Raw genomic sequence first — 12,733 nt, 5'->3', positions numbered from 1 at the left:
TTCTCAAGCGTTTGAATATCAAGGACCCCCAAGTTTGATATTGTTTCTCACTGTCGAGCAGAAACTGTGTATGTCCCAAACGTTCTGTTCAGGAAATGGAAGAAAGAAAAAAAGGAACCTGTGTTCCAATGGATTGCTTCTTTTGTGCGACCCGTTTGTGTGATGAAGGGGGCATTCATTTATGAAAGAAACATAGAAAGTTTAAGTATGGACTCAAATAGACTTAGTCACTATAGTCAGATTGGGAAATGGGAATACAGTGCTTCAAAGAATATTTAAGGCATTTCAAAAATGCCCTTTCAAAAACGGCCTTTTATAACATACATGGGTTGATTTGTAACATCTGATGACATATACAGTATGTGTTCTATTAACCTTTGACTCCACTGAAATAAATAACGTACCTGTAAACACAACTTTTGGTTGCAGTGTTCATGCGTGTTTTCAGACCATACTGTGTCTAGATCTGAGCAAATTCAGCTACAAAGAAGAATGATGAATCCAATTATGCTTGTGGAAATGCTCCCACAAGCACTTTAAGGTCAACTTATATGAAAGATTTTGAATGAGAAACTATGCATACCGATTTGAGTGAGTTTTGGACAAGGAATCCAGGGGGAGGGTAAAAGAATGTGTGCAACGTTTCAAGAGTTATAGGCCTAAACATACTGTAACAAATACATTAGGACATTTGGGGGTTTCCCTATTTCCAATATATAGAAAGAAAATTGATTTTGCAGACAAATTAGAGTCATAGCTTTATTAAATATTGCTTTTAATAAGCATAAATACTGTATGTGCCAGTAAGTATTATTAACAAGTTCACTACAGTCCCACTTCCCCATGCACATAAAAAAAGTATTTTTGCATTATCATGGGTGTAATTGAAAATGCTGGCTCTGTGGCTCTGTGTTGATTAGAGGCCACTCAATGTGTGAATAAAATTTCGGGTAGATTGGACGCTGTATTCATGGCATTCTTTGTAAAAAACTGGCCCCTCTCGCAAACTTTGGTAAGCAATCGTAGCCAATCGGAACGAAATATGAATAATCTGAATGACACATGTTTATCACATGACATCATGAGAGATAATGGTGATTAGTATATGACTACCCCCTTGAGGTCCACCTGTCTGAACCCCAGTGGGAGTTACTAATTACTTTGTAGATTTGTATTATTATTACAAAACATACATTAACTAGAAAAAGTGCTCCTCGGAGCACAGGTCTCCGCCAGGTCAGGTAGGTTATTGTGGCCACCTGGTGGCGCTATAATAGGCCAATGTGAAAAGGGTGCCATTTCTTCCTCGGGCTAGTGGGAATGTGCGTGCATTCATGATTTGAGGCATTTTGTTGCAAAAATGTGTTTTGGTAAATTAGACCTGCTGGTGGCGCTATAACAGGCCAATATGAAAAGGGTGGCATTTCTTCCTCGGCCCAGTGGGAATGTGCGTGCAAGTTTTCACTGAAATCGCACGCTGTGTTCATGATTTGAGACATTTTGTTCAAAACGGACCAATCTTGCAAACTTTGGAAGCCAACCTTAGCCAATCTGGATGGAATATGAAATATCGGACAGATCCGTCTTGATCACATGACTATAGAGATACTGTGTACCGATTTGCGTGATGTTTGGATAAAATCTGTAGGAGTAAATGTGTTTTGCACAAATCGGCCTCCTGGTGGCGCTATGACAGGCCCATGTGAAAAATTTGGGGCAGAGGTTCTGAATTGGTGCCAGAGATTAGCTGGACACAGGACACAGGACACACGGACGGACGGACGGACGGACGGACGGACAGGGGGTCAAATGTGAACCAAGGTTATGGTGGGTAGCCTACCCCAACTTTAAGGAGCTGTCAAAAATTCTCCTAGGGGGACTGCATTTCAGTCTTTGTGAGATGTGTTACTAGACACCTTTACAAACACATTGGCGAAGATTTTTTTTGGTAAGGAATTTATTCCAAGATTGGAAAATATTCTGCTAATATCCCCTGACTATATAACTCTGAGAGTGTACAAATGGAACCAAATGGATCCTTACGTGCCTGGGGGTATTCAAATATCCTCCCATAATTTGACAAACCTTTGTGAGCGACGGTGGTGAGCCCAAAATAGTTCTGCCCGCGGTTCTCCTCAGTGGCTGGAGCAATTGAGCTGAAATTGCACACAGCCATTGACCATTACCATTACTATGTGCACGGAACTGCGAAGCCCGTTTTCCGATTTCCCCAACTGTCAGCTGTTTATTCGCGTTTTGATGTAAAAAATAATGTCGCCATGGTTACGGCTGCCCAGCTGTGGGATGGCCCCGCGAGCTATGGGATGAATGGCTCCCGGGTTGCCAGATCATGTGCGCATATCCCCCCACGGATGCGTCGACTGGGTATGGACTAGTTTAATTAATTGAAGTAAATAGGACGCCAACCTTAACAAGAGCACAGCTAAATTACACTTAAAACGGGTAGTAGGCCTCCCAGTGATTATCCCAGTGAGTTGTTTTGTAGTTCATACATACCTTTATATAGTTACATAGCCTTGACCTCCTAGCTGTTTACTTACATTAATTAAATATTGGATTATTGGATCAGGAATGCAACAAAAACAAATCTCCATAAATTCAAGGCTTCATGGGGTGAGTAACTTTTTTCTTCTTCTGTGAACTACCCCTTTTAACCCTATACTTGGTTGAATGGATTCTCAAGGGCTCTGTACTAGGCCCCCTCTTGTTTTCGCCTCGACACTAAATATCTTCGACGAAAATAGCTTAAAATAAAAGTATAAAAAAATACCACACTCTCTATTATACTTGTATAATAGGATTGAATTAAAATGTTGAATCTTGAATGCTGGTATTAAAAATAATATAGATTTTACAGGTCACGTCAATAATACAAACAAATTGGTAAAAAAGCCAGTGCTTGCTTTAAAGCTCCCCCTCTTACACAGTAAAGTGCTCAGTGTGAATTCATCCACGTGTAGCTCTCTCAGAGTTAAATCAGCACTGAGGATTTTACAGTGCGCTCCCTCTCCATTTAGCCAGATGGCTCTGTGTTGCAATCCCCTCTCACAATCAAGATTAAGATTACACTGCGCGAGCGTGCGCACACACACACACACACACACACACACACACACACACACACACACACACACACACACACACACACACACACACACACACACACACACACACACACACACACACACACACACACACTACACCTGTTACTATACTTGTGAGGACATCAACATTTTAAGACGCCGATCTTCAGAATGCCGTATTAAAAAAATGTGGCCATTTTTAACCTTAAACCCAAAGCCGAAATATAGCAGATCTACAAACTCACAACATGTTGCACTGCGACACATTGTGCGCTTGTAGATCTGCTATTTTTTGGTGTGTGTGACATCACTGTACAACTAAATATGAAATAGGGATAAAAACGCTAACCCCAACCCCTAAACCTAATCCTAACATTAACACTAACCCCAACCTGAATCCTTTCCTAATTTCAAGGACCAGGAAATTGGTCCTCACAGTCTGTTTCTCACATTCTACTATACTTGGTCCTCATAAGTATAGTAGTACACACACACACACACACACACACACACACACACACACACACACACACACACACACACACACACACACACACACACACACACACACACACACACAGGCAACAAATCACACACCCACGCATACGTTCTGGTGCACAGCATTCAACACACAAGTGCCACACACACACACGTGGTAACACACTGCGCTTATCCTGAGTTGACTTTTAATTCCACGTACTGTATCTATGCTGATCCATGCAGCCCACATAGAGACTGCACAGTGAAACCCTTACTGATCACTTTATCTCCGGAGACATTTGGTTCCATCCGGAGAATGGATCCAGATGGTTTCCAATTCCATTGATGCGCTCTGCGGTGTTAGGCACGACTCAGGAAAATAAGGAAAATGCAGACAATAAAGGATAAATGCGAGAAATAACTCTGAACATCCTCAACCACTTCAACCTCAGCATCCCTAATCTGGGGGGAACGTTACCCAAAAATAGCTGACAAGGTTGTGAGCTTGTAGATCGGCTATTTTTGGCAAAGAGATTTGAGATATGGGCTCCTACTGGCCTAGCAGTGCATACCATGCACATAGGCTCTAATGCAGCCTGACAGCGCGTCGCGGGTTCGAATATCGTTCCCAACAACCTTTTCTGCATGCGTGTCACTCCCCATCTCTCTCTCCCTGTTTCCTGTTCATCTCCACTATCTATAAAAGCAGAAAAAAAGATTTGGGGTAAAAAAATAAGAGCATACCAAGTACATTTGAAACCCAATATTTTACTATGTATCGAGGGTATAAGTGGTTAAGGGTTCCATTTGCTTCCATTTGTATGAGTTAGACTTGGGGAAATAAGGGAAATAACTCTGAAGGCCCATAAGGGTCCATTTTGTTTCATTTGTATACTGATGATCTGAGACTTAATAGAGTCCGTAGAGTATAGCAGCAAGGCTTTGCAAAGGGACAGATCTCTCACCACCACAGTCCCCCCCGAGGCTTAAGTTATTAAACGGAGCCGTAGATTGCGGAAATTCAAGGTTGGAAGAAGGAGCAGTGTGCTGGATTAAAGTATTTTTACCACAAAGCCATGTATCCACGCTTATCTGAGTGCTGAGGGAGCGGCAGAGAGAGAGAGAGAGAGAGAGAGAGAGAGAGAGAGAGAGAGAGAGAGAGAGAGAGAGAGAGAGAGAGAGAGAGAGAGAGAGAGAGAGAGAGAGAGAGGCTGACAGATTGAAGAGGATAGACGTAGAGCCCTGCTGTCGCTCAACTGTCCAGTCTGCTGTTTCTCCGTCTCTCCGCTCAATCCCTCTATCTCTCGATCACTCTATCTCTCTATCTCTCTGTTTCTCAATCTCTCTACCTCTCTATCTCTGTACTTTATCTCTACCTGACTTCTGGCCTCCTTCCGCCTCTCGTTCTCCCCTCAAGGACCCCCGGAGGGTGGGCCTCGACGCAGCATGAGGCAGGCGCCATGGGCTTTCTGGCGAACTTCCAGGTAGGCATGGGACGACTATCGTTATCGTTAATTGTGATGAAAAATATAAATAAATCATATCGCAGAGATTAAAAAAATATCGTGAAATTGTCCTACGTCATACACAGGATCAATTTGCTTTTGCCGAGCTGCATATCCGGTACCCACTTAAACCCTCTATACTTAGTAAAAACGGACCACTCTACACCAAATCTCTTCGCCAAAAATAGCCGCTCTCGTAGATCGGCTATTTTGGGACGAACGTTGCTCTCAGAATAGGGGTTCAAGTGGTTAAAGGGATAGTTCACCCCCAAAATAACTTTTTTAGTGTCAATTACTCACCCCATGGAGACTTGATTAATGGATATGTTTTTGTTTTTGTCGCATTCCTAAGCCAATGATTTGATGACCAGCGGACCGGTAGGCAGCGGTTCCGGTAGGAGACACGAAGGAGACGCTTTGTGTCTCTTACCGGAACCGCTGCCGGTCATCAAATTATTGGCTTTGGAATGCGACAAAAACTAAAAAAATATCCATGAATTGAAGTCTCCATGGGATGAGTATTTTTTGGGTGAACTATCCCTTTAACAAAAAGTGGCATTTTAACAGTTTTAAGCATATTTCTGATCATCGCGATACTATCGTTAGTCGCAAATATGTTCGGGGACCACAATAATAACCCGTGACATGACATTTTTTCCATTACCACCCCGTCCCCCCAAACTAACCCAGGAGATCGACCCGGTCACGCTGAACCTGGGCATCCTCATCGTCAGCTACGTCATCCTGCTCCTGGTCTTCCTCATCTCTTGCATCATGTACGACTGCCGGGGCAAGGACCCCACCAAGGAGTACGCCCCGGACCCCCAGCCCGGGGACGCGGCCCCCGGTGCCCAGCAGTCCCCCATCCGGCTGGTGGTCATGCAGAGTGCCCCCGCCCCGGCGCGGTGGGACGCCACCGCCAGCATGATCACCACCTACCATGAGCCGGCCCACGCCGACTTCAGCGAGAAGAAGAGCACGATGGTCTGAGCGAGTGTGGGGACAGACACACAACAGAAAGGCGTCAGGGCTCTTTAAGGACTCCTGATAAGGACTCTCTCTGGCTGTTGGATAAAGCATAAACTTTGTATATATACTGGATTTTTTTTTGTATACATGTTTATCTTTATAAATATATTTGTATTTGGACCTTTTTGAAGTTTTTTTGGTCCCCCCCGGTAGTGCTGTCGGGACAATGCTTGGGTTTGATCTACACAGGACCAGATTTGGACGGTAAGGGAGAGAGAGAGAGACGTGTGTGTGTGTGTGCAGTCGTGGAACAAGTACTAAAATTCTTTACTTAAGTAAAAGTACCAATACTGCAATATAGAAATACTCTGTTACAAGAAAAAGTCCAGAATTCCAAATCTACTTCAGTAAAAGTAAAACATTATTGGCATCAAAATGTACTTAAAGTACCAAAAGTAAAAGTACTAAAATATTTTAGTACTTGTAGATCGGCAATTTTCAAATAGCTTACAGTATGTATAAAATAGGGCTAATCTGAAAAGTTTTCAAATAATTGTAGTAGAAGTAAAAGTATTGGAAATTGGAAATATTCAAGTAAAGTACAAATACCTCCACACTGTACTTAAGTAAATGTACTTAGTTACTTTCCACCAATGTGTGTGTGTGTGTGTGTGCGTGCGTGCGTGCGTGTGTGCGTGCGTGCGTGCGTGCGTGCGTGCGTGCGTGCGTGCGTGCGTGCGTGCGTGCGTGCGTGCGTGCGTGCGTGCGTGCGTGCGTGCGTGCGGGGGGGGGGGGGGTCTTTAAATGCTGTGTTCATGCATGCACGTGAAATCCCTCTTCATCCCCCCGGGGTCTATGGCTCCTGCAGGAAGAACTGTGACAGCAGAGAAATGGCAACACTGTAGAAACGTCTCTGACGGGTCCATTTGGTTACGTTTGTACGCACTCTCTGAGTTAGACGTGACTCAGGGAAATAAGGGAAATAACTCTGAGTGTGCAAATGGTTGCATTTGTACACTGTCAGAGTTACAAAATGTATACATGAACACTGAGGATTTTACTGGGAAGGAATAAGCGTATATAAGCGGAGTTGTATTGAAAGAATAGATAAGTCACAGCAGTCAAACTGCATTTAGTTTTTTGTTATATTCTTATCGTTGCGCACCGTTATTCTTTTTGTTTTTGTAAAGCTGGATTATTGCCTTTTGACGTCCAGGAAAATATATTTGTCCCACCTTGAGGTCACTGTACTTTGGACCTGAATCGGCGTAGCACAAAAGTGTACACAGACAGTTAGTTAACCCTTCATACTGCTTGAGGCTGCTTTATTCTTGTGCCAAGTTCTGGCAACACACAATCAATTCTCTAAATGTATTGCTCTTGACCCCGAAGGGGTAATTCAGTGTTGTTGTTACAGTTATGAAACACAGGGCAGGTACAGAAAACTAAATACGGCTAGGAATAACAAATCATACTAATGATAGAAATTTAAAACAAGATCAGATAGCAATGCATGGGGATTAGATAAAGAGTACCAGAAAATGTATAGTACAGAGTACAGTCTTGCTTGGCACTTGGACTGGCTGGGAATTAGTGTTGTGAAAGCGCTTTCAATAGGTGTAGACGTTAGTGTAGTCAAAGTGCATTAACAGTATATTACCAGTACAATAGTAACGACATATTAACAGTAAAACAGTTATATTTTAGGTAAAAGTGTACACAGACAGTAGTTAGCCATTTATAGGCTATCTTATTCTTGTGGCAACTCACAATAATTCCACTGTTGAAAAAGTTATATGGCCCCTCTATTCAGGGCCGTATAACTCTTGATTGGACGCCAATGTTTGGTTGAGTGCGGTGGAACGTGTTGTGGCTGTCAGGAAGACCCAGATACACGCCTTGAGCCTTGTGCGAAGATCAGCTCCTGACCTGCATGTGAGGCCCACTTTCTAATTTAGAACAGGACAGGGAGGTATATTTACCTAGTGGTGGAAGCAGTATACTCAGGTCTTAACCCATTAAGACCTGAGAGCGGTTCTACAAATGTCTCTATATATGTTTCTATATCAGTGTTGCACAAACTTGTTCATGTCTAGGACCCCCAACATTATATGTAATTGGCCGCCGACCCCCATCTCAAAATGTTTTGTTCCAGGGACCCCCAGAGGCAGAGATTTGAGTTAAAAAAAATACGATTTGCACACATTTTTACGATTTAAAAAAAATAGCAGCTCTACAAGCTCATAGCGTGGCACGAAGTGATGCACTTTGAGCTTGTAGATCTGCTATTTTTGAATAGCCAACGCTAAAATCTAAAATGACAGATGCTTTACCGGTTTTAATGGGTTAAAATCAAACTATTAATTTGGTGATGCCATTGATGATTTTATTTGTGGTGGGACAAAAATCGACCTTGTTTTGTAATCGCGTTATTATTAGAGTGGATGTATTCACGACACAAACAGCGATTTAAATTCATGTGAATTAATCGCATGATGTAAACGCCCCTAGTGGGTAAGGACCTTTTACAGTGTAAAAAATACTTTGTTACGCATAAAAGCATAAAATACTTACTGAAGTCAAAGTCAGTTACTTTACACCACTGTGGTACACTACACTACATGAACTATAACCACAACCAGAGGTTGGTGGTAATACGTTTACACAGTTGCACTCACTTTAGTAACTTTTTGAATAAATTGTACTTTTGAGAGTTGTTTTAATACGACATACTTTAAACTTTTAGTCAAGTATATTTGTGAAGGGGGGGGGGGGGTATTCGTATTGGGACCAAATGTAAAGGAGTAAAAGTCACAAAGGTTGTTACTTTGTTTTGCTCTTTAAAAAAAAAAAAACTACATTTTACATGTTTCATTCTCTCAGAGAGACGTCAGACAATTTTGTTTATTTCTATTGAAAAGGCACTTGTAATTTATACAAGACATTTCAATTACATTCTGTCAGGGTTAAGTGTTGAGTAGGACCCAAATGCAGAAGACTGAGGCCGAAGAGATCAACTCAAGGGTTTTATCAACAAAGGTTGGCGGGCGAACAATTAACAGTTCACCAAATCTTGGCACGTAGACAATAAACTAGATTCTCCAGCAACAGGAAAGGAACATGTACTCGAAATGACTAAATGCCGAACTGGCGAAGAACTCTACAGGGGAGTTAGGGCCGTTTCACACTCGGGTCCCGGGTGCGCACTCCAGACCGCTTGGCCAGTGTGAATGAATGCTGGCCAGCCAAGCGTACTCGGGACCGGTTTGATTCAAACGAACCCAGTCTGAAACCGCCCTAAATAGACACAGCAGGGCACAGGTGAATCAACTGACAATCAACACAGGAATAGGGATAATAACTATACACAGGATGAACACGATAGGCAATTAACACAGGAAGTGTGAGACAAGACAGGCAACAGGTAACAGAGCAGTCAAGAAGCACAAGGACTTACTACCAAATAGGCCTGTCCCCGACTAAGGATTTGTTTAGTCGACTCTAATTGGCGACTAATTGCCAATAGTCGACTGGCAGTCGACTTTGGGGGGGCCAAAATACATTTTATTTCAAAGGGCCAAGTCTACACAGTTTGTTTTGTCTCCAGCAGAGTTTCGTATCTCTCTCTGGAAGAGGTTGCACATGAACTCTGCAGCCGCACTGAGGCGCTCCAACACAAACAATACCAATACAAAGACGAGGAATAAGAAGAATAAAGTGGAAGTTACGTGTGGTTGCAGGTGTAGACTTGGCCAAAAAACAATTGAAAACATTTTTGGCCCTTAAAAAAATTAAAAAAAAATAAAAACTTTTTTTCCGACTAGAGTCGACTAAGAGACACTTAGTCGACTCGGACCCCCCGCGATTAACCAGTCGGCTAGTCGACTTAGTCGAGGTCAGGCCTACTACCAAATAAGATACGGCAAGAAATACATAAATGTCCAAAACAGAGAAACAAACACTACAAAAGTCCAAAGGCTGAGGAAGGGACCGTGACACATTCTGATTATTTAAACAATAAATCAGATAGTGTGTGAAGTACTTGAGTAGTCTTTTCGCCAGATTCTTTATGACTCTTGCTGCAGTAGTTATTTGCATGGCTACTATTACTACTATTACTTTTTTCTTTTTTACAACTTCACCCAGAGGAGGGTGGAGTTGTGAAAAAAGTCACATAGTCCATATAGCCACAAGAAAGCAAATACACCAAGGTACAAAGGTAAATATGATCTATTTATTAAGGATGTGATAACAGATACAGGTTTGTGTTAACAAAATGGGGCCAGGTCAAATTACTTGTATTATCACACACCAGCCACGTGCAGCATACTGAAGTATGCAAACAAAGTGGCCTGTACTGTAATCCATGAGGATAATCCACACATGATAGCCGTGTTTGTTGTGTCAATAACCCCACAATAAGGCCTCCATTGTATTGCAGGAGCATATCGTCACTGTCGGGCAGAAACCTTGTATCTCCGTATTTCAACATTGTATGTTTTTTTTATTCGTAAATGAATGCCCTACTTCGTCATACAAGAGTGACGCTAAAACAAAGCAGTAGAAAAAGCATATCTACAAGCTTGTAGATCTGCCATTTTTGCTACAAAAAATAAATAAAGCCAAAGTGAAAATGGTTATATATTTATATTATAAATATTGTTTTTTTTTAAACGATTTCCTGAGAAGTAACAGTTTTTTGTTTTTAAAGATATTTTTCGGCTTTTTCTACCTTTATTGATAGAGATAGTACACTGACAGGAAATGGGGAGAGAGAGAGATGGGGGGTGACACGCAAAAAAGGTCGTCGGGGTCGGGAGTCGAACCCACAACGCGCTGTCAGGCGGCTTTAGCAGCCTAGGTGCACAGACGGCTACGCCAGCCGTCTGGGCCAAAAGTAATAGTTTTGGACATACAGGTTTCCATGTACAAGGTTTCCACCCAACAGCAACGATGTGACATTGCATCCCAGGGCCAAGATGGCAGTAAGCTCCACGACACACATAATACAACAGGAGCAGCATCTTACCATTGCCACCAGCCACCACTGTTCTATTATATAAAAGTGTGTGTGTGTGTGTGTGTGTGTGTGTGTGTGTGTGTGTGTGTGTGTGTGTGTGTGTGTGTGTGTGTGTGTGTGTGTGTGTGTGTGTGTGTGTGTGTGTGTGTGTGTGTGTGTGTGTGTGTACTTGGTGTAACTTATAATTATGTTGTGGTTGCCAGACCAGTTCCCCTGTGATCTGCGCCGGTCCGCTGTCACTGCAAAACCCTCCCTGCGTTTGGCACAAGGAGGTGTAGGTTAGGGGTTCCCAAACGTTTCCATGCCAAGGACCCCCACATAGTCATAGCCTCTGGCTTTTTTAATTAAGGAAAATACGAAAATGGCCGATCTTCAAGCTCACAACATGCGACACGTTGTGAGCCTAGATAGACGGTTTAATATGGATGAATTGCCATGCTACTAGCCAACTATAATCATGCGCCCTGTACCCTATACTTTATTTTTTACTGAATGGATTCCAGATTGCAGGTTGGTCCAAAATTGTGTGGACAGGTATAATACCAAAACACCCATAGTTCCCATTCAGGATTTATACATTTATAACAGGGCATTTATAACAGGGCAAAAAATTATACTTCAAAAATAATTAATTTGAAAGAGTTTGGTTTAAAGTTGACACACTTGCCAGCTAAACTAAGAAAAAACTACAAACCAATACTCAAGAACTGTAAGGCAAGGGGCATTGCTCTCTCCTGGTGTTCAAGCTCAAGCCAAACATTTACTTATAATTCCACAGCTTCCAGCCTCCATTATATAGCAGGTGGACCATACCAAAACACTATTATTAACTGGTAATTAATTTAACTCAAAACACGGCTAACCCATGAGTTATCTTACACAATTACTGTTTTACAAAACAAATTCCAATGACATATTTCAGGTGCCAAATCGCTCACACGATTATTAAAATTGGATTTATTTATCCTAACCTGTGATAACAAAAACACCTCCTCCTCCACAGTACTTGGCACCTTGCCAATTAGCAGGATTGCCTTACCAGCACTGCAGAGAGACAAGTGACCAACAATGAATTCAACTTCCTCACACGCACGCACGCACGCACGCACGCACGCACGCACGCACGCACGCACGCACGCACGCACGCATGCACACACACACACACACACACACACAGTGTCAATAAATAAACACGTTTGAAAACCATTGCAGTCCTTTGTGTTGTTACTTTAAAATGTTATCATATGTACACTTGTAAAGAAAACATGCAACGCAAACACTACTAAACACACACACACATGATTGCTATTGGGAGCAGCTGTGTAGTGTGTGTGCATGCAAAGTTCCTCATTACTGTCTGGGGCTGCCCTGTGACAGGTCCAATTACTGTACATTTCCCGCTCAAATTCAGGTGGGACATCACTGCAGATCAAACATGTCAGTGTATACCTAAGTGACAGTACACATATACATAGTTTATATATCGCATATCACCGCAACGATACCGTAACATTTTTATAACCATTGTGTAACCAGGATTCATTTGGCAATCTTACTACTGTTCTGGATAACGAATGGCCTGTCCGACCAACTTGACACCGGGTACCGCACTCCCTCGGACGTTGCAAGCACACCGAGTCGATCGGTTGGACACT

At 42.4% G+C, this 12,733-nt stretch overlaps 1 protein-coding gene across 1 annotated transcript; it reads left to right on the top strand.

Annotated features, from left to right (window-relative positions):
• Positions 1–5,035: 5,035 nt before the first annotated feature.
• Positions 5,036–6,079, top strand: LOC308098674 (small integral membrane protein 36-like; the record flags this gene model as incomplete). Its single annotated transcript, XM_080447081.1, has 2 exons — positions 5,036–5,068; positions 5,780–6,079. Exons 1-2 carry the CDS (start codon positions 5,045–5,047, stop codon positions 6,077–6,079), a joined length of 324 nt encoding a protein of 107 aa, XP_080303207.1. The 5' UTR covers positions 5,036–5,044.
• Positions 6,080–12,733: the final 6,654 nt, after the last annotated feature.

Source organism: Gymnoscopelus braueri (genome assembly GCF_963280865.1).
Source record: "Gymnoscopelus braueri genome assembly, chromosome: 13".
NCBI lineage: Eukaryota > Metazoa > Chordata > Actinopteri > Myctophiformes > Myctophidae > Gymnoscopelus > Gymnoscopelus braueri.
This window is presented reverse-complemented; position numbering and strand designations above follow the sequence as displayed.